At 28.4% G+C, this 26,907-nt stretch overlaps 1 protein-coding gene across 1 annotated transcript; it reads left to right on the plus strand.

Annotated features, from left to right (window-relative positions):
• The first annotated feature begins 1,121 nt into the window (after positions 1-1,121).
• LOC113375575 (prestalk protein-like) lies at positions 1,122-26,862 on the plus strand. The gene is made up of 16 exons (XM_026615507.1): positions 1,122-1,170; positions 8,215-8,367; positions 10,253-10,498; positions 12,204-12,458; positions 14,528-14,675; positions 15,092-15,195; positions 15,296-15,427; positions 16,769-16,918; positions 18,990-19,244; positions 19,894-20,127; positions 21,309-21,459; positions 24,032-24,138; positions 24,550-24,681; positions 25,617-25,754; positions 26,311-26,556; positions 26,792-26,862. Exons 1-16 carry the CDS (start codon positions 1,122-1,124, stop codon positions 26,860-26,862), a joined length of 2,571 nt encoding a protein of 856 aa, XP_026471292.1.
• The last annotated feature ends 45 nt before the right edge of the window (positions 26,863-26,907 follow it).

Below are 26,907 nucleotides of genomic sequence, written 5' to 3' on the forward strand. Positions count from 1 at the left end.
AACGACCAAAACATTGATGATTTCGTAATTATTCTAATACCAGAAGTATGGCAAAAGATGTTCGATCAAAACTGCCAATACATAATTTATTAAAGTAATTGTTTATTGTACGAAAATTACGTGCCAAAATGTCTATAAAAAACGAAGTTACTTTCCGAACAACCCAATGATATCTTAGGTATTAAACGGTGGGCAAAAAAAATATTGATGCATTTTTGTCGATAATTTTATGCTTCACAATTTTGCCTCAGGTAATTTTTCAACAAAACCGACCATTTAGCTAAAAATCGCAAAAAGGTCATTTTTTGACCATTGACCTTGTGCCAATTTTTTAGCTCGCACCGGAACGATGAGGACTTTTGATATTTCTTTTACAATTATATATTAAGTAATTTTACCAAGTTACAGTGCATTATGAATTATTGTAACCTTGAATGCGTAAATTGACCGGACTATATTTTTTACAAATTTAGAAAAAAATCAACCAAAATCTAGAACGCAGACTAATTTAGACTTTTTCCGCCCAAAAGTTGAGAGATTGTGTGGTGTGAGTATGAACAGTTAAATTAAACACACTATGAAAAAAAACTTTTAAATAAACCAGTACTATACGGAAATACAGTTAAAATTGTAATTTTAAATCAATTAACGATTAAAATCTTCAAATATATTAGTCGTTTGTTATAATCTATTTGTCTCAAATTATTCGATAATATTTCGGGCTGTAGATAAGATTATTATCGAAACATTTTGCACTAATTTATAATTATTTTGGAGTAATAATGTATATATATATATATATATATATATATATATATATATATATATATATGTATATATATATATGTAAATGCATGTGTAATATTTCGTGCATCTTTGTATTTTACAAAATAAAGTGTACACGATGTATGGCATAACAGATTTTTGGATATTGTTTATCATTTATAAAAATTGCTGATGATAATTGAAAAGTTAATCATTAAACAATTTTATCAAATTTCTACATAAACTTCAGGTGATATGTATATACGTTGTTTTTTGATAAATATGATTATCGCCGAATATAAACGAGGGCGGACCAACGCAGGAGCTCATTCTTTCAAAAACTAAGTGCCGGTAAAATGGAGTATTTAGGAATAGTTTTAGTTTTAGCTGCAATTTCATTTCAAGGTGAGTAAATAATATTATAATAATCATAATTAAACAATAATAATAATAATAATATTTTAATACTGCAATCAATAGTAATAATATCAGTGATAATTAATGTATTGATATATTTAAATTTATAGTGCTTGTTTATACATACGTGTTGCATTTAAATAATTAATTAAATAAAATAAAATATTTTTAAACAAAATTGCAGTGTATACGCTACGACCAATCTTCACAAAAAATTGTGTTGAATTCGTGTATATAGTTCTGAATACACAAAATTCAAATTAATTAACTAACTGAAATCACAATTAATGTGAAGTGCTTATGATTTTTTAATAATAATATTACAGAAAAATATGATTTCGTTCTGTTTGTATACTAACTTTATTGCGAATTTTTTTAGTGATACTTTGAGTAGTGTATTTATTAGCAAGTTAGATGATTATCACAATAAGGTTTGATTTATTTTAATTACTATGTCCTTGAAAATTATAATATCAAATATTACTTATTTTGATTACTGATTTGCACCTTGTGTCCCGAGTTTTGCTAAAAGCAATATTTGTTCCAAATCTAAATATTTAATTCCTGGTTTTCAAAAAGTAGAAGAGACTGGATACGGTTGTGCCACTTTTTTATCAGCAATAATTTTGAAAATTTACGCGTTAGCTGAGAGAAAAGTAAATTAAATGGTAATTTGGACATTTTTCTACAGGTAAATTCTAACACACTGTCCTTAAGTAAGATGGATTAGTCATGAAATTAAATCATACAAGAAAATGGCAAGTGTCAAAACCTTCCACACCCGAGGACGGTTGTGACAGGCATAAACATAGGTTAAAAGCTATAGCTATGAATACCAAAATGATTTATAACTACTTTTATTGTCGTTAATAAGAATAATGTTTAATGCAACACTGCATAATCATTGAAACAAAGCTTATGAATATAATATAGCAATATATACCAAAACATAATTTTTTGAACAAAGTTAGCAAAATTTTGGTGAATTTTACTTTCCCTTTCTCTTTCGTATTTTGTCTTAGTTAGGTTAGTTTTTTTTATCTTTTACCCTTCACCCGAAAAAGACAAAAAATATATGTCACAACTGTACCCCAAAATTTGTCACAACCATACTCAACGCGCACTTTTGAAAATAAATCATCATTATGACTGTGAGCTAAATTATCTGAGCAAAAACTGATTCGACTAGATAGACTAATTTGCTGGTAAATAACTACTAATGTTTAACTAGCAGTAAAATGAAAAAAATATAAGAATTCGTACATGAAAACTTACTTTTAATTCCTTAAAAGCAATGCCATCTACAGATCATGTTAATGTATGGCACTAACTGAAAGTTATAATGTAAACTTGTTCAAACAATCATACTTCATCTTCTTCCTTTGGATTCTATCTCAAAATCAGTATAGTTTATCTGTTATGACAACTGTCACAACCGTAACTAGTCACTTCTATTGTTTGTATCATGTTTAAAAAGAAGCTGGTACTAAACGCCAGTAAAAACTTTCAAAATGTTCATAATAATCAATACCATTCAACTTTTCTAAATATTCAAATAAAATTGCAGAAAAATAAACGTGTCTCAAAATATGTGGTCATATACATGGTTGCACAATCCTAACCAGGATAGTGTTGGATATTCTTGATAATTTTATAAAGACGATGAATGATAAATAATTATTTATTTTAACTCTATGACTGGAAAAAAAATTACTCTTTCCAGGGGCTGTCAAATAAATGTTTATATGGAGCCCTGCTTAGACACAACAATTAGATAAAGCGCACAATAATTAAAAGTTTTATATAATAACTTGAGTTTCAACATCACCAATTAAATAAATATTTTGCTGCAAAATTAATCTTGATGCTATGATGAATGGTTAAGCGGTTTATAAATATCCTTATGTATCATAATATTTGAGTGGCGCACAGATGGCGCACAAATTTATTTAATGACACATATTAGTAACTAATACATAAAACTTTTAATTATTGTGCGCTCTATGTATATGTTTATATAAAGATCTAATACTATTAGAGAATCATTTTTTATTGATTTGGAAGCAATTGCGCCCTTGGGAGCAAAAAAATTCGAAAATGTCCTTGTTAGGGACCACCCTAATATATATTTTATATTTCACTTAAAGAAAATAATGGTGGCTTCACAAAATTTGCTGAATCTCTATTTATCTTTTTAAAAACCCATTGCGTTAATAAACGAATTTTCTGCTCTTTTAGTACATGACTATTATCATAATACAATCAATTTTTTTTAAAAAATAATGTATCAAATCTTTGACTCTTGTTCTTTCTCAACTTTAGTTTTTTAATTCCTTTTAACTCATATCTTTTGATATTTTATTTTTTCTAGTTGTTCTCATTGTTTAACTATTTTTGAAACCTACTCCTGCATCAACTTTTCGTGAACCCTCGGCTTCTAATGGGAGCACTCGGTTCTTGTCATACGTGTAATTAGCTACACTACATAACTTTTTGGCTTAACTTAAAAAAATTACTTCATTAATAGGTTTTTTTTCTATTATTGTTAGTTTAATTTTCTGTGAGTATTTTTCCTGGCGTGGTATGTATCCACTTTTTACTTCTTAAATTTATTTTAATTATAATATAATTTAAAATTAACCTGTTTAAACTTTGTAAAAAAAAATTTAAATACCGTATAAGTATTAAAATAAATTAGTATTAAATAGTTTACTATTTATTGTTCTTTTATTTCGACGATTGGCTGCAAATTTACATTCAAGAATATGACTCAAAGTCGAACAAAAAAATCTAAATCTCGGTTTTATATTAAAGGAAATATTATAAAACCGGAAATATTTTATAAATAATTTAAAAATTTTGCGAAATTTTATTTAGCAAAGTTGTAATTGTAAATAATCATTCAAGATGAAAAGATGCTAATATTAATTACACTACTCACAAATTAATTTATCAAATCATGAAATTTCGGCATAACTCATGAACAACGAAATTCAAGGCCCAGAAGATAGCCAAAAAAGATAATATGATATCATATCATCTGACATAATTGAACGCGCAAACTGGTCGATAAATATCAATATCGAAAGCATTAAATTAGATTCTTGCTGATTCATGTACAATCTTTAAAAATAAAATTAGAACGTGAAGTAATTATTAATTTTATCTACGAATGTGTGGCAAAATCACCGATTATAATGCTAAAATTAAAAAAACATCTTTGTCAACTTTAGAATATCAAGTCTACTATTTTCCTTACTATACTATTTGACTTATAGTAGGAGAACTGCACTTCTTTCAATCATTGTAATTGCTATTTAACCAGCATATAACTTTAGATTTATTGGTTGGACATTAAAATATATTCTTGAAATGTTTATTTGCATCCAAATAAACGATAGAATAATTTAGCTATTTATTATGTTTCGACACTGTATGTATGTTATCATTCAGCAAGTTAACAATTTCAAACAAGAAACTAGAGAACCGTAATTAAAAATCTTGGTACGGAATCGAAAAAAAATTACTTAAAATGCGTACACATTATGAAAATCTCTATAAAATATCAGAAAATTTGATGTGCATAAGTCCAATAAACATTTTCGACCGCCATTTTTTTGACATATTTTTATTGAGAGTCCATAACCGCTGGACCTGCCTTACCAAAAATTTTACCAGTTTTTTTATATTGTCAATACAAGTAAAATGCTTTTCGAATTATTAAAATCGGACGCTCCGTTCTCTTAAAATCTGAGTTACCATTTTTGGCACTTTTTGCCCCGTATCTTTGGAACGGCTAGACCTGCTTTCGCCAAAAACAAATCAGCACGTCTCCTTATCGAATCGAATGCTTATTGAATTATTCAAATCGGTTGACCCGTGTTCCTGGGGTTATACCATGGCATAAATATTTCCCTATATGCACACACAGTACACATAGATCATATTCAAATATGAAAATACAACAGTTTTTGAGAGAGTATTAGAAACAATACAAATCTTTGACAAAGCTATAAATTTTTCGACGGAGTTTTTGAAGTTTCACTCGATTCTCTCGATGCACAACGTAAATCCAAAATAAACCAGTGGTGTATGGCATGGTGCCTTAAGGCAAATTGCTGATGTTTTTTACTTTTTTTATTAAATCTTGGAAACCACTAGACCTGTCTACCCAAAGATTTAATCAGTTGTTCATTTTGTCAATACAACTAAAATGTTGTTTGAATTATTCAAATCGGACAGAGTTCTTTCAAAAACTGAATTACTATTTTTAGTAAATATGAGTATACATATGTTAGATTTGGTATGTGTATTTGAGCCAAAAATTGATCTTTCGTTGACGTTTTCTCAAAAACTATTGCCAATTAGTGAAATTCGATAAGAACTCGCCAAAGAGTTTTTTTGCACGACAATCGTCCTAACCGTTTCTTTACCATTAGCGGGTTAGTGCAATATTTTTTGTCCGGAAAGTCTAAACTAAGCTTTAAAATCCTTTTGAAATGTATCAGATGGAAATCGTGCTGACTATTAGTTCCTGGTGCCGTGAATAATTCTTAAACAATTTAGACAATTTCTATTAATCTTTGCATAATACTAATGTTCATAGTCTTCACGAACATCTTAAAAAAATGTTTAATTATAAAAATTCATTCAAATTTGGAATATTGCACCACGCTAAAAATTCATAGACTCAACAATCGTCAAAATTTTAATAGTTACTAATTGTAAGTCTTATTAACCACTTGATTATTTACACATGTCAGCAAGTTCATGCAACCTCAAAGCAAAATGCCACTTACATCTAGTTTATAAATTATTATAATTAAAATAGAAACAAACCAAACAATTCGTAAAATTTTTATTTGATTGTGCTTTAAGAAATTTGCAACATATCAACATAATAAAACTATATAAATATGTTACAGTGAAGTTATTGAACTATATATTGTGCTTGGAATCAAATATTTAAAATTAAAAACATTGAAAAAAATTTTACGTTTTGTAAGAACAAAATCCAATTACTAAATGTATCATAATCATTTGAATGGCACATATAAAACTAATCGAAAGATTTTCAACAATTATTTTGTTTCACTACTTTTTTAATTATGGGATCCATTATTTTGCATCTATTTTTGCCGACATATCATATACAATTCTGGCTTTTATTATATCTACTGATACGTAATAATAAGATAATGTTTTATTTTCGTGTAGATATGTAAAACATTACAAAATACCACATATTTTCATTTTGAAGTTCTCTTCATGGACTTTTTTTTGAAAAGTTAGTTATTTTGCTTACTTTTCCTTAACTTTTATTACTTCTTAACCATATTTTGTGAATAAAATAAGTGATTCTTTTTCTGTTGTCAGGTATTAATTTGTTTGACATACCAGTTTTACTAATTTTTGTATAATTCATCATTCGAAATCAAACAACGCGCAGTCCAAAATGGTTACGCATCCAATAATCAACAAAAAAAATTAATATTAATCCATTCGAGACGGCGATTTTTTTCGAACGCGATCCGCAGTAGCGATTATTTTTCTGTTTATATTATTCATATTTAATGAAAATCCTATTCACTACGGAAATCACCCAATTCATAAGCATAAAAAATAAGATGATTGCACACGGTGAATAAGATGATTGCACAAATCGGGTCATAAAAAAAATTTTATTGCGAGGAGCGGATTGAATACCACGTGTGCAATGTAAGATAAAATAACTAGCTGTAAGTGGAATTCTGTCTTAAGGCAATTAAGGCATCGTGCCTTAAGGCAAATTGCTGGAACTTCACGTACCAAAAATTATTATTTTTTTAAAAACGATTGACATTTTACTTCGAAAAAATAAGATTTTTGAGAAACTATAAATTAAACAAAAAATTACTTTTTTTTGAAAAAAAATTTTTTTCAAAAAAAAATCTATTTTTTTTTTTTTTAAATTTTTTTTGGAAAAAATAATGTTTTCTTCTTTATTTTGGCATATTTTGGAAGATCTTTTTTCAAAGCAATCGTACTGCTTTAACTGCATAGAGACAAAATGTCAAAGCGCGTAAGCGGCGCGTCGCCGTCTAACGTATAAATATTGGTACGGAACCCATAGGAATGCAAACAAAATTTATACTTATTGTTAAAATCTCTATAAAATATCTGATGATTTGATGTGCATATGTCTAATGATCATTTTTGACCGCCAAATGGCATTTTTTTTACTTTTTTCGTTAGATCTCCGAAACCGCTAGACCTGCCCTCATGAAAATTTGATCCATTCTTTATCTTGTCAATACAAGTCAAATGTTTTTTGAATTATTAAAATCGGACGCTCCGTTCTCTTAAAAACTGAGTTACCGTTTTCGGCACTTTTTGCCCCGTATCTTTGGAACGGCTGGACCTGCCTTCGCCAAAAACTAATCAGCACGTCTCCTTATCAATACGAATCGAATGTTTTTTGAATTATTCAAATCGGTTGATCCGTGTTCCCGAAATCGTCGACGAAAATTTGTATCCGCACATACATACACACACATACATACATACATACACACACACACACACACATACACACACACACACACTCACACACACATACATCCATTTTTTCTAAGGTATGCCAAAATGTTAAGAAACCTATGAAACGTAAAGATATATAAAAATTTTCATTTTCGATTTTTTTGCGATTACTATAACTTACCCTACGGGAAGTTAAAAATACATAATTAGAACTGATAAGCATTCATTTTCAAAATAATTAGATAAAATAAAATCGTTATATTACTTTCAATAATGAGGAACAGAATATAATGCAAAGAAAACTTTTAAGAAATAGTAAAAATTCAAAAAAATAAGTTGAATAATGAAGAAAAAAATATAAACAAGAAATAAATTTTTAGAAAAATGTACACACGGTGTGCAACCGGTCTTATAGCCTCGGAAAGCAATTGCACATACAATCTCAAATGAGTTAATCTTCAAAAAAAAATTAGAGAATAAAAGTATTTTTTGATATTGTTTTGATCTTTGCAGGTGAGGCATTGAAGTGTTATCAGTGCAACTCGAACAACTCGAACAACTCGGTATCTGCACAATGTTTAGAATTTGAGAGTTCTTCATGGACATCTTTATCAAAACCGTGCTTATCAACAGAAAGTTCATGTGTTTCATTAGTTAATGTTAATGGTAAGTTCAATCCTAAATTAAATTCTCATATGATTTAATTTTTTTAATTATTACTTGATTATTAACAAAAAAATGCTTCTTTTATAGTCTAAGTTTATTATATTTGAAATATTTATAAAGATTGGTAATATATGGTATATCAAATATAGATTATATTATATTGGATTTAATAATGGTAATGATAATATAAATTCATATTCTTCTAGCAAAGCTTTTAAAAGAGTTAAATTTATTTAGAACAAGAGCGATTTACAGCCACTTTATAAAAACCGTTTCATTATTCAGAATTGAAACTTTGGCAGCAGTTAAAGATTATATCGTACCTTAGTTATATAAATTTACTTTATTGAAGTTTTTTGGTAATTTATGATGACAAGGCCTTCAACCGAAACATACGAGTTAATAATCTAGCGTTCTAGGGTTTCTATATTTATAGTTCCTATTAAAACAGTGTCAATTATTAAGTGAACAATGTGGGTCTTTGTATCTAAATCGGAGTTGGGCTATTTTTAAAATTAACAACTAGATGCAATATAAAATATGAAAGTACCAAGTACCAATTTAAAATGCCACAAATTGAAAAAAAATAAATTTATTCCACATACATTTAAAATACTTGAACATAATTTATGCAATTTAAATAATTAAATAACTTGCAAAACTACAAAACATACTACTCATTTACATTTTGTGCGTGTAAAAGAGATTTGTAGTAATCATGATACTCGGTGTTCTGGAGGTATATATAGGTACGAGTATATATATATATATATATATATATATATATATATATATATATATATACAGATTTTTTTTCATTTATAGAAAGCAACAAATATTCAAAACTACAATTTCTTGGCGAACCTTTTCTGTATAAAACAATATATTTTGTTTGTTAAAATTTCTCAAATCACAAAACTTCTCAAAAATATCTTTACTTTATTTTTTATTACAATTTTTTGTGCATGCATTCCGACAACGGTAACGTTTGTTATCAAAACAAAATTCCGGTACTATTATATAATAGAAACGTGACATTTAATTTAAAAAATCTTATTATGAGTAAAGAATTGAAACTGTGCGATTTCTATATGGGCAATGATCCGTATATGGAAAGTCTTATTTTTAAGAGAAAAATTGCAGATGCAACTGTTGAGTATGTGTTTGAATTGAGGAAGCAAAACAATATTACAAAGTTCTTCAATTAATGCCTTAGCTTCAACAAAATTAATCAAAATAAGCAATGATATTTGTTTTATATATTGCTGAGAACTATTATGTGATATGCAATATCTTAAATATAACAGATCTCATATTAAAATTAGTTAGTAATAAGTTTAGTACTACATCTAACATTAATATAAAACTTTTATAAATTGACTTATTTTAATATATTGTAATTAATATAAAGTTTTATATTAATGTTAGATTTGATACTAAAGTTATTACTAACTAATTTTAATATGGGATCTATTATATTTAAAATATTGCATATTAAATAATAGTTCTCAACAATATTTATTTTTCTTTATTGTGTCACCTTGGAACGTATCCTCTACAATTCCATATAAAATGCCTTCCTGTATTTGTCGATTGTTTCATTATTTGCGGATTATTTAGTCACCTTAGAACATATCCCTATGATTCCATATAAAATGCCATCCTGTATTTGAGGATTCTTTATTTACGGAATTTTTATGAAACGTGTCTCCCGCGAATAACGAACTTTTACTGTAGTAAATATTATTGAATGCTTAGGCATAAATGGAGAAAAGCCACACGCCACACACACACACACAGACACACACACACACACACACACATATATATATATATATATATATATATATATACAATAATAATAATAATAATAATCTGATTCAAGGAACAACTGTTCGTGGCTGCCTTGATACAGTTTTGAAGGAGCATAAACTAGATAAATGCGAAGGAGCAAATTGTTTGAAGTGCCAAGGTGATAATTGCAATACGGACAATGTTCCAGAAAATAGACCAAAATGTTATCAATGTGATGAAGAAACTCCAAATTGTAAAGCAAAAGTTGTTTTTTTGCTGTCTAAACCATGCTTAATTTACGACAAGGATCAATCGTGCTACACAAGTGTTTCAAAAGGTAATTATTTTATAACCAAATAAAAAATTGAATTCAAATAAAAAAAATGATGCAGAATAATTTATCCCATTTTGCATTTGGTAACATATAATATGATCTTCTGAATCAATAAAAAAAGTTGAAGAAATTTGTTACTTGCGAAAAAAAGTTTCGCAACTTTAAAAAAATATATATAAACCATAATTACCGCAATAATATGCTGTTGATGATGTCAACAGTAGAAAAATAGTAGATCAGACTCAATAATCTATTTCAGATATATTCATATCAACGTGTAATAAAATTTGAGAATGTAAGAGCAATTGCAAAAGTAGTGTAAGATTGTTTAAGTCGTACAATCATATAAATCGTACTCCAGATATATTTTGGTCATATTTTGATCGAAATATAGAAATTACATTATGTGGTACAGTTGAATAGATCTATTTAGTTGGGTAATCTAACGTTCACAATTGAAAAATTTGCCGACTTTCTGAAACAGAAATAATTCAAAAGTAAGCTTTTTTTGAAGTTCATATTTTTTGACTCAGTTGTAAGGTTTTAACGCAATAATGTCATTCTGATTAATGTTTATTCACATTAATCATATGACAATAGTACAAGCATAATAATGAGATAATTTGTTTAGGTTATGGTTATGACACTAGTATAAGTTTCAAACTTATTTACTAATTCCTAACGATTTAATAATGAGATTTTATGGCTTCTTTCATAAATGTAAAGAAATAAACTAGTGGTGCATAACATCAGACCTTAAAATTTTTAAAATTGATTTGAACTTTTTTGAAATCGTTGAAAAAATTAGACTATCAGATATCAGATTATATCAGAGCGCGTAAGCGCTGCGTCGCAGTCTAATGGATAAACAAAAACAAAGAAATGTAATCAAAATTTGTACTTATTGTTAATAAAATCCCTATAAAATATTAGAATTTGATGTGCATATGTCTAATGATCATTTGATCGCCAAATGGCGTTTTTTACTTTTTTTTATTGGATTTCCGAAACCTTCCGTTCTCTCAAAAACTGAATTACCATTTTTGGCGCCTTTTGCCCCGTATCTTCGAAACTGCTGGACCTGCATTTGGCAAAAACTAATCAGCACGTTTCCTTATCAAGAGAAATTGAAAGTTTTTCGAATTATACAAATCGGTTGATCCGTGTTCTTGAAATAGGCGCCGAAAAATTGTATGCGCACATACTTACACACACATACATACATTTTTTCTTACACACACATACATCTATTTTTTTGTAAGGTATGCTAAATGTTCAGAAACCTTTAAAACGTAAAGATATATAAAAATTTTCATTTCCATTTTTTGGGAATACTATAACTTACCCTAATGATCATTGGACATATGCACATCAAATTATCAGATATTTTATAGATGTTTTTATAATAAGAACAAATTTGATTGTCATCTCTATGGATTCCGTACCAATGTTTATCTAAGAAGTTCAAAATTTCCAAAATATTTCGAAATATAAAAAAATTAAATCTTCCTAAAAGGTATTTTTTTTTCAAAAATTTTAAAATTCTCTTTAAATTTTAAATATTGTTAAATTCTAGGTTATTTCACAAGTTAATAGTATTAATATGTTTTTAACAACGCATGTGTAAAATACAATTATTTGCAACTTCATCATCTCAAGACAATATATAAAAGATATATTTATGTGATTTAATGTGAATCTCTTCCAGATGGTTTGAAAGTAAAACGGGGTTGCACAAACGACAAAGATAGTGTACACCAAAATAAAGAGTATTTAACGAAAGTATGTAAAACTTCAGCAGATGGAACAGGTTGTAATACAATAAACGCCGTAAAATCGATCACATGCCATAAATGCACAGAAAAGAATGAAGTTTGCAAATGGACTATGAGAAACAGTATATTACATCAATGTAAGACTAATTCATTGTTGGAAACTCCCTCATGTTACACGTTTGTTAATGGTAAGTTATATAATGTATTTGACTTTGATATTTTATTTAAATTTTTAAAATTTTAAAACATCAAAAATCATAAAATTAAGAAGTCCAAAAGGTTAATAAATCTAAAATAAATCTATTATTTACTATTATTGATCACCAAATGAGCGAGTCTTACATAAAGGTGAAGTGTGCTTTGAACAACACTGAATCTTCAACTATTTAATACATTTAAATATACTTTTATATTATATCGTATTGGCGGGAAACTATATTAGGGGTGTGCAGTAGGGGCGCTAAGGGCTGTGTGTAACGAGGATATCTAGTAACAGACGTTTCTCAATGGGATCTTAAAAAATATTAAAATATTTTTTGTCTCGATTGGGCAAATAAAAAGTCTTGCAAACCCCTCAAAAATAAAAATATTGTCATATCTGTCCCAACGCAGTAAACAGAATTGTGCAGGCCATTTTTGACAAGTGAAATAAAATTGATCTATCATAAAATTTCGATTTGATTTATTATTATCGACTAATTTTAAATTTTATATATCTTATTTCGTTCAAAATGTATTAATCTTTGTGATTGTTAATTATTTAAAAGTTAAACCACACCTGGGATTTGTTGAAACAAAACCGTGGACCCAGTTGTAACATACAAGAATTATATACATCTTAAACAAGTCAATTTTCTTAAGAATAATTAAAGAATATATTATCAGATGCATCATTGTCCTTTTCTTGTCGTTACTACTTCTCGGTAAGCGTTACAACTAGCCTTAAACACGGGGTAAGTTGTAACAACGCACTTTTTCTAGAAAATGATTAATTGTGAAATAATGAACAACAGTTTAGAATTATTATTACTTGATTTGGTAGAGAAATAGTTATAGCAGCAATCCATCTTTATTTTGTAGAAATATAATCCGTAAATCTCAAGATAATTAATTTAAAACAAACTGTTACAAACAGCCCCTAGCTTGAAGGCAATGAAATTTCATAAAGCTAATTATTAACAAATAATAAGAAACTATTAATCCGTGCTCAAAGAATAAATTTTGCTACATGATATAGTGTTCAATTATAATCGTAATAGTTTTTCATAATTTACTTTTTATTATATTTTAACTCATTATATTTTTTAGACTTTGTTTTCACATAGTTTTGCATGTATTTCTTATAACTATACATCATTTGTATTAGATTTTTACAAATAGTAATATAAGTTCGAAATTTCAAATCTAAGTTGAAAAAAAATCGTATTATTGAATATCTTATAGCTCCTTTCTCAATAAATGATGTTTTTTATATCTGGTTATATTTTTTAACCAGAAAAGTTTATATCTTCGCCAGAAAATTCGACTAATTTTGTTTTTTCGACGTTTCAAATAATTCTGAGCGACGATCATGCGAGCCGTTTTTTTAGAAATAGCAGAAAAGACATTTTTTTTTGTTCACAGTTTCACCAATCTTTTTGCACCTTTTTAAGTGTATTTGCATTTTTGAATAAAACTTTAGATGGCGATAGAGTTCATAGCCTTAAACATAAAAATATAATACGACAGGCAGTTTTAGTATAAAAATTTATTTGAGTTTAGAATCAAAAGTTGTGCTTTTAGGGCATACACAGTACTTGTTCTAAGCGCGTATTTGTGAAATATAATTAATGCAAATACACTTATTAATAGAAGTCTCTTTGAAAAATATCAATTGAAAATCGCATTAATTTTTCATGAAAAACTATTTTTAAAATAAAGTTCCAATTCTAATTGATTAAGTCGATTGTTTACCTTAAAGTAAAATACTGCGTGCAAATAGATTAATTACAAAATAATACATCATTCTACAAGACAACTAATAATATTAACAACCAGTAGCGCATGGTATCGTGCTTTAAAGCAAATTGCTGAAACTTCCCTGCGAGATGTTAATAAACGTCATTATGAAGTAAATTTTGTTATGTGCATACATTATGTTTATCGAATAGCGTATAATAAATAATATTATTACACGAATGCAACATTGTAATTTGGTAAAGCCAATTCGAAAATAAAAATAAATTCGATTACTTTATTCCTAAATATTATCATGCAGGTACAAGTATTTCCAGAGGTTGTTTAAAAGATTTGGACTCAGGCAATCCTGTACTAAAGGCTTGTGAAGATTCTAATAGCAAACTATGCAAAACATGTGCTGGAGAAAACTGCAATAAGGACAAAACCACGTCTCATGAATGCTTCAAGTAATTAGACATTGAATTTCTAAAAGCTACTGTATTTGATTCTTTTGTTTGATGCACTATTTCTAACTTTTTATTATTTTATTTCTTATATTTCTCTTCATAATTTCTCGTATCTGATATACTCTTCAATATTATCAGACAGAAAACTCAATATTGCGGTATATATTTAATGCAGGTTTTCTGCGACTCAATATATTTATTCATTTGAAAGTTTGTTTAAATTCATTTCATTTTTTAAAATCTATGAAGCGCTATGTCCCATACATGTCATATAATAAATTCTTCCTTAATGCTTTTTTTCATAATGTGTGCAGTTCAGTTTGTTTATCTACGTAAACCTTCACAAACTGAGATTAATCAGTATTTTAAAATCAATGATTTTTTGTCAAATATAAAAAATAACATTACTTTTATAGGTGTGAGTCTGCAACTTGCCATGATATTTCAAAATTGACAGCAGCAAAATGTGTTAAACCTGAACAATATAAAGAAGATGCCGGCTGCTACACTTTACAACAATGTAAATAATTTTATTTATTATGATTTTATATATTTATGATTTTTCATTTCAGTACAATTTAAAATAAATGCAATTTTTTAAAAGATTATTTGTATTCCAGCCGATAAAGTATTAAGAGGATGCTCTATGGACATGACGGATAGTTTGAAAACAAAATGTGACAAATACGGTGGTTTCTGTAAGAAATGCGATACAGACCAATGTAACAAAGAAAAAATTGTCCCAAACAAAGGTACGTGTGTTTATAAATTTTAACTAATTGTAACATATAGTACAAGAATTCATGAATAAAAAACAAGAGGGAATAAAAGATAGTAGAGAATGCTGGGTAAAACAGACTATCTATAATTCTATACTGAGTATGATTGTTCAAACAAGTTCCTATTATTGATATCAGTCATTTTGCAAGATATTAGATATCTTAGTCGGCAACATCTCTCACCAAGCTATTTTTTTTTGTTTTTATTTCTTTATTACATTTTATTATTTTCCTTCAGTTTCTTAATTTTTGTTATTTCTTATGAATATTGTATATGTACTTTATTTGATTGTTCTTTTTATTACCTATGTTAACAATTTTGTATTATAAGACTCTGAGTCTTATAATACAAAATAATAAATAAAGATATAAAAAATATTAGGTATTATTAAGTAATGTTTTTTTCTTGTGGCAGAGCTTCGACAACTAGATATCCAAATAGAATGCTTGTATAACACTGGCATACTATTATCAACAATACTAATAAATTAATTTCTGTCTGGCATGGATAGCATTACTTTCCGAATAACCTGGCAGTCATATAATTTTACAAATTAATTATAATATAGCCGTTTTTTATTATTTAACTCATATATTGTTAAATATATACTATTTTACTATACATAACTAACTGCGATTTGCTAATTTTATGTTTGTTCGAGTTAACTACGGTTCAAATCATTCGGAATCTTTTGGCACCAAAATTGGAGAAAATATTGTCGCGTGTATGTGAGGCAGAATTTGACTTTTCATCGGCGTTTTCTCAAAAACAACTGCGTCGAATTAAAAATATCAAAAGCCATTTGGCAAAGTTTGATGTGGATTCGCGATGATTAGTCTTACCAAATGATCAGCGAGTGTTTTTGCAAAAAATCTTAAACGGATTTTGAAAATTTAAGCACCGATTTTGGTCAAGATCTACCTTTGTTTTATCATTTATGGTCTTAAAGAACATCCTAAAATATTATAGGCTTACCAAAAGTGGTTTTACTACAATAATTTTTCACATAAGTTACTTATTATTTGGGTCTATACTTTCAAATGAAAATGGATATCAGGTTGTACGTAGCGTGGGATTTGAGCAAAGCTCAACAGTTTGAGAAGCTTTTAACCAATTGCCATTACGTACTTTCCTCTAGAAAAAGATTTAGCCCACTCACTAACTTTACACATTTTACCCAAAGCCTAACAATTTCTATAACATAATCTGAATCAAGCACATCAAATCACCAACACAAATCAAACATATTTTGATGCAACACTTTGAAATGAAAAATTATCTGTTTAATTATCTTTTTTATCAATCTTTTTCAGAACCAGTAAAACAATGCTACACTTGCGATTCCTCAAAGGATGGAATTAAATGTGTGGATTCGGATCTATCAGTTGATGCCACGTGGTGGAAGGGAGTTTTGAAAACATGTTCTTTCATAAACGAAACGACATGCGTTTCATTGATGAATGGTAATAAATACAGAAAATTTATGAAATTATGAAACACATAATTAAGTTATGTGTATATTTTTTATATGTTATTAATTTACCGATCAACATATTTTTATATATTTCATAATTATCTATTTTTCCCTCGCTAATAGCATCAATAATTAATTAACTTCCCGTAGGGTAAGTTATTGTAATGGGCCGAAAATCGAAATTGAAAATTTTTACATTTCTCGACGTTTTGAAGGTTTCTGAACAATTTGGCATACCTCAAAAAAAATCGATGTGTGTGTGTGTGTGTGTATGTATGGATACAAATTTCCAGTCACGTTTTCGGGCGCACGGATCAACCGATTCAAATGGTTTAAAAAACATTCGATTCCTATTGATAGGGAGGTGAGCTGATTAGTTTTTGGCAAAGGCAGGTCCAGCAGTTACGGAGATAAAGAGCAAAGAGTGCAGAAAATAGAAATCGAGTTTTTGAGAGAACGGAGAATCCGATTTGAACGATTTAAAAAACATTCAATTAGTAATGATTAGGAGAAGTGTTTATTAGTTTTTGGCAAAGGCAGGCCTAGCCATTTCGAAGATGCGGAGCTAAATGCGTAAAAAATGGCAGTTTTTGAGAGAACTGAGCGTCCGATGATTCAAGATTCAAAGAACTTTCTGCTTGTAAAGAATTCATGAACTAATATACCTATCATAAATATCTATAATAACCCATTTATTAATAAATTATTGATTTGTGTTAGTATACTAGAATATTGTAAGGAGAATTGTGACACGTATGGCTTACAGTATCTTAGGGCCATTATCTAAATTTTAACAAATGTCTATCTCTATTTCATATTTTTTATTATTACAATTTCTGTTCTAATACTGTTATTTTTGAAAGATTATTTGCACTACTACATGACATCAGGCTGTCTAAGACAGGTATTGAACTTAAAAACTCTGAAAGCCAATAACCCTAACTAATCCGCGAAAAAGAACTACATTTTTTAAACTACAACTCAAATTTTTAATAATTAACAAAAATGATTACAAAAATAACCACCAATAGTGAAAATATCATATCTTTTATACTCGTCTTTAGCGAAAGCTTGCAATAAAAATACAAAAAAATTTAACTTCCCGAAGAAAAAGTTTATGTTTTCATCAGACAATTCGATTCGCTAATTTTATGTTTTCTGGGCGTTTCAATTCTGATCAAATTCGACCATTCTGATTCAAATGACACCAAATTTGGAAAAAATATGTGTGTGCCTGTGTGTGTGTGCGTGCATGTGAACAGATTTATTGCCTTAATTCGACCTTTTTTCAAAAACGGCTGAACCCATTTCAAAAATTTTAAATCCATTCGATGTATCTCGATGAAGACTAATCAATTTTGTGCAACGATCGGCCAAACCGTTTCCTTGTAAATCGCAGAAAAGTGAAAAATTTTTCGTCCACGTTTAAGTCCACAATTCTAAATCGATTTTGAAAATTTAGAAACCGTTCGAAAGATATTAGTTGGAAATGATACTGATTAGTTTTACTAACAAAATCTACCGAGCCGTTTACTTGTAATTAACAGTTGAAAAAAAAAATTAAGTCGATTTTCATGGAACTTTTTTCGGCGGTATATATCATGGCCTTATAGACCTACTTAAATATTACGGCCTTACGACAAGTAGTTTAATTTTTAAAATTCATTAGAGTTTGAGAAAATGAGTAGTTTTTCTGGCGTTTGTTAAAATTAAAATTAGACGATTTACTTGGTATAACGATAGAGTACTTGGTCTTAATGAACATACTAAACCAAAGACCTACGAAAACTGGTTCAATTATAAAAATTATTGATTTTTAAAAATTTGCTTTAAGAAAATACTCCGACCGGGTTAACGTGTCCGATTTTCAATAATGTGTAATAAATCCTTTCAACCACTAATAAATTAATTTATTCATCATGGATCAAGGCGTTTATTTGCACATATCGGGAAGTTCGTGTAACTTGCCTTAAGGCAAAATTCCAATACCAACTAGTTATGAATTGTATTCACATTATGCAAAAATTTTGATTCATTTTCTGTCGGATCACATTTTCCAGGTGGAAAGACTATTCGTGGATGTCTATCTGATGTTCTGGAGAATAACGGCTTAAAAGAATGCAAAGGCGAAAATTGCATATCTTGTACATGTTCAGCATGCAATAATGTGGTTGTTCCTGAAAATCGACCTGAATGTCATCAATGCGACAGCCTGAAGGATCCTAGTTGCGGCAACGATATAACCGGTGTACAACCAAAGTCTTGCTTGGTGTACGAGAAACAACCATCATGTTATACCAGCGTAGCCAAAGAAGGTATCAGATTAGATAGCATAAAATAAGATAACTAGTATTGTAACCACATAAAAACTAATTTCTCATGCTAAACAATATTGTTATTTCGAACTACTTATATTGAAAGATGATTTTTTTGAGCATTTATCATTATTTGAGTAATTATCATTTGATTATTTTGTCATTTCTCAAAGAAATTATTTTTTAATATAAATCAAGATGCTCAAGATTATTTTTAAATTTACAAAATATTCGAATAAAGCTTTAAAATTTTGTCTAGAAAGGTAAATGATTTTATACCAGAAATAAAAATTAACATTAAAAATCGTTATAAGTACAGATTAAGTTAAAATGTTCAGTACTATATATGTAATATACTTTATATTTAACGTTATTGACAAATTTACTCACTAAAAGTTTGAAATATTAAGACAGTTTATAATTTTTCCAATTAATCAAAAATTGCAACAATTTCAGAAAGACATTAATTTTCGTTATTTGTCTGCATGGATGATAAAATTCATGGTACAATATAAAAATTACCTACATAAAAGTGTTCTGTTCATATTTAAAATATTATTAAATTAGTAATAATATTTGATTTGAAATCAGATTAAAAATTGTAAGAATAGTCAACCAATTTATATATTATTTGAAACATGTCTTTAAGGTTCTCAAGTTAGACGTGGTTGCACAAATGATCCGGACAGTGTGCACCAAAACACAACCTTTGTATCCTTGGAATGCAAAGAATCTAGTTGCAATGGTAAGGTACCTGTGACATGTAATGTCTGCACTGAGGGCGATGAATTGTGCCAGTGGTCAATGAAAGAAAAGTATCCTAATTTAGCATTATGTAAAGATACAACAGAATTCGATGAAGTTTGCTACTCTTACACTAAAGGTAATAAATAATTATTATATTCTATAAATTGTCATAAAAATTATTTAAATTTTTATGAAACAATTTAGGACACTCACACTATATCAAATAGTTAATTTATTGGGCTATTATTTTTAGTTATTTGATTTTATGCGCCAGTGGATGTTAAAAACATGGTTAATCAACAAAGAAAAAATATTTATAGTAAACATACCTTTTAATCTTCTGGGTTGCATTATCATAATTCCTTTGAACTTCGACTACTCTTCCACAACGTGGTGCAGTTAAGGCTACATACTGCCAGAAATAATATTACAAACAATAATTTGTTTCTGAATAGCATTGTTACTTCGTAAAACCACATAATGAAATTTTTTGTATACAATCCTTCCTGAAAATAAAAAATACCCAATTAGCAATACCATAACCACAAAAGTTATAATGATCATAATTTTATGTTCTGTACATATTTGTAGCTTAAAGATAAAATTATTTATGAATCTCAGTTTTATACCATTAAATAAAATGAAGTATAAATGAAAAAATAGGTCTTTTATATGACATTTGTATTTCCTGGTGCTTTTAGTACATCGACACACAGAAGTTAAGTTCAAGAAGTGATAGTTCCTAATAATTAAATATTTATATTGAAAAAACACTTTTTGTGTGATAAATTTATTAAAAGTCTTTAAAAGATTGTTCAATAGAACTTTAAATTTGCTTTCATCAACTCTCGCAATTTAAGGAAATTTTACTCTAATGTCTAACAGCAAACACAAAATAGGTAAACTCTAGAATTGATTGGCCAAAGTATATAAAAGCACGCGAATCCAGCAGATAAATCAAATAATTTGAAAAATTTAATTATACATTATAAAATACCGAAAGCGATGCGTAAAAGCTCAAATTCTTTGTGGAATTATTCCATTACTCAATAAGTACGGTTTTTTATATCTGAATTATATCTTAATTCAGAAGAATCTATAACTAAAAATTTGATCATGTTGATTATACGTAAAAAAATCGTCTATTACAAGTGTAATCAACCCCTCTTACTTACATCAAACAAATACTTTTTCTAACAATAAGTTTATTTTTGATTCAGGTTTACTAAAAAAAATGAAGTAAGCTAAATAAAATTTTAACCATTATCGCCAATTTATTGAAACTTTTAACATTTATTTTATTTATATGCCGATCAGGAACCAAAGTCGCAAGAGGATGTTTAGCAGATTTATCCGTATCCAAGGCCAACGAAGTATATGATGCTTGCAAGTCGGACAGTAAAGCCTGCAAAAAATGTACCGGCGATAGATGTAATAAGGAAAAACTCACAGCTCATGAGTGCTATGTGTAAGTTTTTTTATACAATTGACGATTACATTGCATAGGGCGGGGTACAAAGAACCATTTATCCGCAACTATCTAAATATGTTCAGTAATATTCCTAGATAACTCATCATTGTGAAAATATGTTTTTTCTGCAGTTTTTCCAAAATTTGTTATCTAGTCTTTTTACCCTATAGGCGGTATCAAAAGGGGAAGCAAGGAGCAAACAGGTCCACTATTTTATTGTTAATTCAAAATTTTTACGGAATGATCGCTACATTATATTAAGATCAATCTGATGTACTTTATTGGGTAGAAAGAAAATAAAAATTATAATGTAATATAAATTATTAGGCAGAACAAACATAAATGTATACGATTTATGCTACTATCATAAATCTTGCTTTTGTAGGTATTTCTGTTTTTTTTTATCATAATCAGACTTATTGCTTCTTGAAAAGCAATTATTAAAAACAAGGTGAATACACGCGTACAGTGGCAAATATTTACTTAAATATTATAAAAAAATGCTTTTTACTTGGACTATTTGGGTGCATATAAATATTGCAAAAACATGTTTTAACGCCAAACAAAACTAGTTGGTTTGGTATTTTGCCTTGAGGCAAGTTACATGAACTTCCCGATATGTGTAAATAATCGACTTAATAAAAAAAATGTGTAAATAATATACTTCATCAATCCTACTTTTAAAAAAACGATAATAATTTTAGCAAACTTTGACGAATTTTTAAAATTAAACTACTTGTAGTAAGGCCGTAATATTACAGTAAGTTCATAAGACCATGATGTATATCGCCAAAAAAAGTTCCATGAAAATCGGCTTAAATTTTTTTTTCAACAGTTAATTACAAGAAAACGGCTCGGTAGATTTTCACCTAAAATTAATCAGTACCATTCCCAATTAATATCTTTCGAACAGTTTTTGATTTTTTAAAATCGGTTCGGTAGGATGAGCTTAAATGTGGACGAAAAGTTTAACACTTTTTTCAACAGTTAATTACAAGAAAACGGCTCGGTAGATTTTCACCTAAAATTAATCAGTATCATTTCCAACTAATATCTTTCGAATAGTTTTAAATTTTTTAAAATCGGTTCGGTAGGATGAGCTTAAATGTCGACGAAAATTTAACACTTTTTTCAACAGTTAATTACAAGAAAACGGCTCGGTAGATTTTCACCTAAAATTAATCAGTATCATTCCCAACTAATAACTTTCGAACAGTTTTTGATTTTTTAAAATCGGTTCGGTAAGATGAGCTTAAATGTCGACGAAAATTTAACACTTTTTTTCAACAGTTAATTACAAGAAAACGGCTCGGTAGATTTTCACCTAAAATTAATCAGTATCATTCCCAACTAATATCTTTCGAACAGTTTTTGATTTTTTAAAATCGGTTCGGTAGGATGAGCTTAAATGTCGACGAAAATTTAACACTTTTTTTCAACAGTTAATTACAAGAAAACGGCTCGGTAGATTTTCACCTAAAATTAATAAGTACCATTCCCAACTAATATCTTTCGAACAGTTTTTGATTTTTTAAAATCGGTTCGGTAGGATGAGCTTAAATGTGGACGAAAAGTTTAACACTTTTTTTTCAAATTACAAAGAAACGGCTTGGCAGATCGTTGCACAAAACTGACAAACGATATTCCTTACCGAAATACATCAAATGGCTTTTAAATTTCTAAAATCGGTTCAGGCCTTTTGAGAAAACGTCGATCAAAAGTCTAATTTTGACAAATGCCAAAAAGACCATACTGATTTTTGCAAACTTTGACGAATTTTTAAAGCTGAACCAGTTGTCGTAGGGCCGTAATATTTTAGTATGATCTAGAAGACTATGGTATCTATCGTCAAAAACATAATCATAAAAATCGTCGAAATTTTTTTTTTAAAAACTTTATTACAAGAAAACGGCCCGGCCGATCTCTACCAAAAATTAATCAGCACGATTCCCAACCAATATCTTTCGAACGGTTTTTGAATTTTCAAAATCGATTAAGAATTGCGGGCTAAAACGTAGACGAAAATTTTTTCACTTTTCTGCGATTTATAAATAAACGGCTTGGCCGATCGTCGCACAAAACTGACAAACAATAGTTCTCGTAGAATGGCTTTTAAATTTTTGAAATCGGTCCAGCCGTTTTCGAGAAAACGTCGATTTACGGCAAAAAATCTGTTCACATACACGCACACACACATACACACACACACACATACTTTTTCCAAATTTGGTCTCATTCGATTCAGAATGGCTTGAAACGTCGAGAAAACATAAAATTAGCAATTCGGATTTTTTGATCAAAACATAAACTTCTCCTTCGGGAAGTTAAAAAATCTAAAGAATATATATATCCATATGTAAGAAGGACCACCACTATTATCTCAAAAACACGAAAGGCATTTTTTAATATTAGTTTAAAGTAAAGGGGAAAACATATCTAACTTGCCAAACCCTTAAATCGGTCTACATCGCTGTCACGAGATTATCTAAATGAAAGCAAAATAATCATTAAATATTAATGGAACAGCCTTCACAATTAATAATATTTTTTATTTTCATTTTTGTTTCAGATGCGACGATTTAGAAACTTGCCATGACGTATCAAAATTGCAAACAAGCAAATGTGTTAAAGAAGTTCAATACAAGGAAGATGCAGGATGCTTTTCTTTACAACAAGGTAGGTATCATTTCATTCCGTACCTAAAATTATTCCAATTTTATTCGATAATAAACAATGCAGTACACTTGTTATAGCACTTTAAAATTAATTAAATTATTTAAAAAAAATAACAGAATAAACTGATGATTCACTTAAACTAAAAAATTGTTTAGCAAAACAACATATTCATTGAACAGTCAAAATTTGCAAAAACTAACATCTGTCATCTAACATCGTAAATTATGAAGCTAATCATCACAGGGAAATAGAAAATTTGGTTAATATGATGCACAAAAAAATCATCAAATGTTGTGAACAGAAATATTGTTGTCAAGCTTCAACCAAAATAATTTTGCATACTTTTTTATTACTTATTGGAAAATTATATTTCAATTATCACCTTTTACTATAGTTTTCTCCTCATTTCAGTAAATAAAACCACACGAGGCTGCACGATGGATATGAGCAAGAACATTGTAGACAAATGCACAAATTTTGGTAAATATTGCAGTAAGTGCACCTCAGATAAATGTAACAAAGATGCACTTAAACCTAATACCGGTAAGTTTTTTTTTCTTATATATATATATATATATATATATATATATAGATTAGAGTGGTCCTTAATTTTCGACATTTTCGAATTTACTTAACCATTTGAGCCTATTCCAAATTGATAAAAACAAGAATAACAAGTATAAAGTAGAAACATATATATATGACCCTTAGATGTCTGTTTAAAAATAAAAGCAAATCAAATTCTTTTGAAGAAACTTTTTTGCTCGCGTTTTAAGTTTAAATTCAGTCCTCCTTTTATGCAAAAATATACAATTTTCAACAAAGCCGATATAAGAAAAATATGAGCTATTATGTTGAAGTAAAATTATATAATTATAATTAAATCAAGATTATAGCTAATCAGAACCAATAATGACAAAAATTCAAAATATATTTCATGCTAAAAGTAGTAGGTACTAGCAAGATATTTGAATTTGAAGTACATATTTGAAAATTAAAACGCAAAAAATTAAAATATAGAACGCAAAAAGCATTTCATACAGAATATCATATAATGAATCTGAAAGTTGTATATATATTTAAAATAAAGTGTCGAATATTAAATGTCGGGCCAAATTAAAATTTTCAGAATTATTAAACATCTCTTTAAAATCATTTTATTATTTCAAGCATAGATATGCTTGAATTTTATATTACATTAAATATTACAATTTATTTTGAAATCGAACGATGAGTTGTTATCAGGTTATTTCTATTATTTTTAACTCAGAATTTTAACTAGAATAGAATAGAATAGATGGAATCAGCTATAACAAATAATAGAAATAACCTTAATTTCTAGTCAGCCATTATGTATAGCCTAAAATAGTGTACATTATTGAGAGAAATTGCTCAATTAGTGAAACATTCACTTAACTTACTAAAATAAGGAAGTATATAGTAAATTAAATAATAAATTATTACTACGTCCAATTTAGGTAATGGATTCAAATGCAATACATGCGATTCTGATAAAGATGGAATTGAGTGTGTACAGGGCGATGAGAAATACCTAAACTCAAAATCGAGTGGATGTGAATATATTGATGAAGATTCATGTATTTCCAAAGTGGATGGTAAATATACATCAATCAGTTCTTAATAAAAAGAAACAATAACTTTTGTTAACAATCGTTCTTTTGAAACAAATTCTTCACCTACCGGATAAAAACGTTTTTTATAACAGCTGCGTGTAAATGATAATTTATTCTATAAATGTTCATTACTATCATAAAATAAAATAAAAATTGATCTATTGAAATATGAATTGAATATATTTAATATTATACGCCAAATTATATATGTAATTTTCTGTTGTACGTTCGTTGTGTTCGTCACGCAAAATAAAAAAAATTGACTGTTTATAAAAACCAAAAGAAACGATAAAAAATTACAAAGTGCATAAAATTGAATCTCATCTGTACTCTCCTATATTGATTATGTTTTAATGATTTTTAAATAATCCCCATTTATTGTAAAATTTTGTAATAAAATTAAATATTTATCCTGACTTTTGACGTGTAATTATTTTATTTTCACCCAACATATTGTAAATACTTTATAAAACTAAATTGTTAAAAATATGTTCATAATTTGTCAAAACATTGTCACTAAAAGAGTTTGATGTTTTAGGAGCAAAGACAATTCGCGGTTGTGCCTCCAGTTTGAATTTGAAAGGTTGTACAGAACCAAATTGTTTGAAGTGCAAAGGAAAAGATTGCAACAAAGGATTAGTGCCTGCGAAGAGGCCCCTGTGCCATCATTGCGACTCCGACACCAACGACGAATGCGGAAAAGAAATTGCTGAAAATGGAGCAAAACCGACTGTTTGTCTGAATTTCAATTTCCGTGAATTATGCTACACAAGTGTATCCATAAGTAAGAAAATACAATTTGACTATACCCAAGATTTCAGAACAGATTAATAATGTATTACTTTGTTTTACCTTCCGGAAGAAAGAAATTGTTTTCTCAAGAAACCGGATTTGTCAATATTATGTTTTCTCGACGTTCCCAAAAAAAAGTATGTATTTGCGTGTGTATATATGAGCTATTTGATCGTGTTCAGAATTTCGCAAAAACGTCTGCACCAATTTCAATTTGTATTATTTAGGCAGCGATCAGAACTTGCTGAACGGCGCTGCTACAAGCTGTGTTGATCATTTGACTTATTTAGCTTCGTGAGTATTTATAGATGGCAACCCAAACAGTTGTCCTATCTTTGTGTTA

This window comes from Ctenocephalides felis, unplaced genomic scaffold (genome assembly GCF_003426905.1).
Source record: "Ctenocephalides felis isolate EL2017-DRISC unplaced genomic scaffold, ASM342690v1 CF-g0.4_SCAFFOLD_01886, whole genome shotgun sequence".
Taxonomy (NCBI): Eukaryota; Metazoa; Arthropoda; class Insecta; order Siphonaptera; family Pulicidae; genus Ctenocephalides; species Ctenocephalides felis.

Bases quoted from the DNA above. Each gene is read 5' to 3' on its own strand.
- LOC113375575 (XM_026615507.1), top strand. From the start codon at position 1,122: ATGGAGTATTTAGGAATAGTTTTAGTTTTAGCTGCAATTTCATTTCAA. The intron at 20,128-21,308 runs GTAATAAATAAT...TATGCCGATCAG, and splicing joins TTGCTACTCTTACACTAAAG to GAACCAAAGTCGCAAGAGGA. The intron at 24,139-24,549 runs GTAGGTATCATT...TCCTCATTTCAG, and splicing joins ATGCTTTTCTTTACAACAAG to TAAATAAAACCACACGAGGC.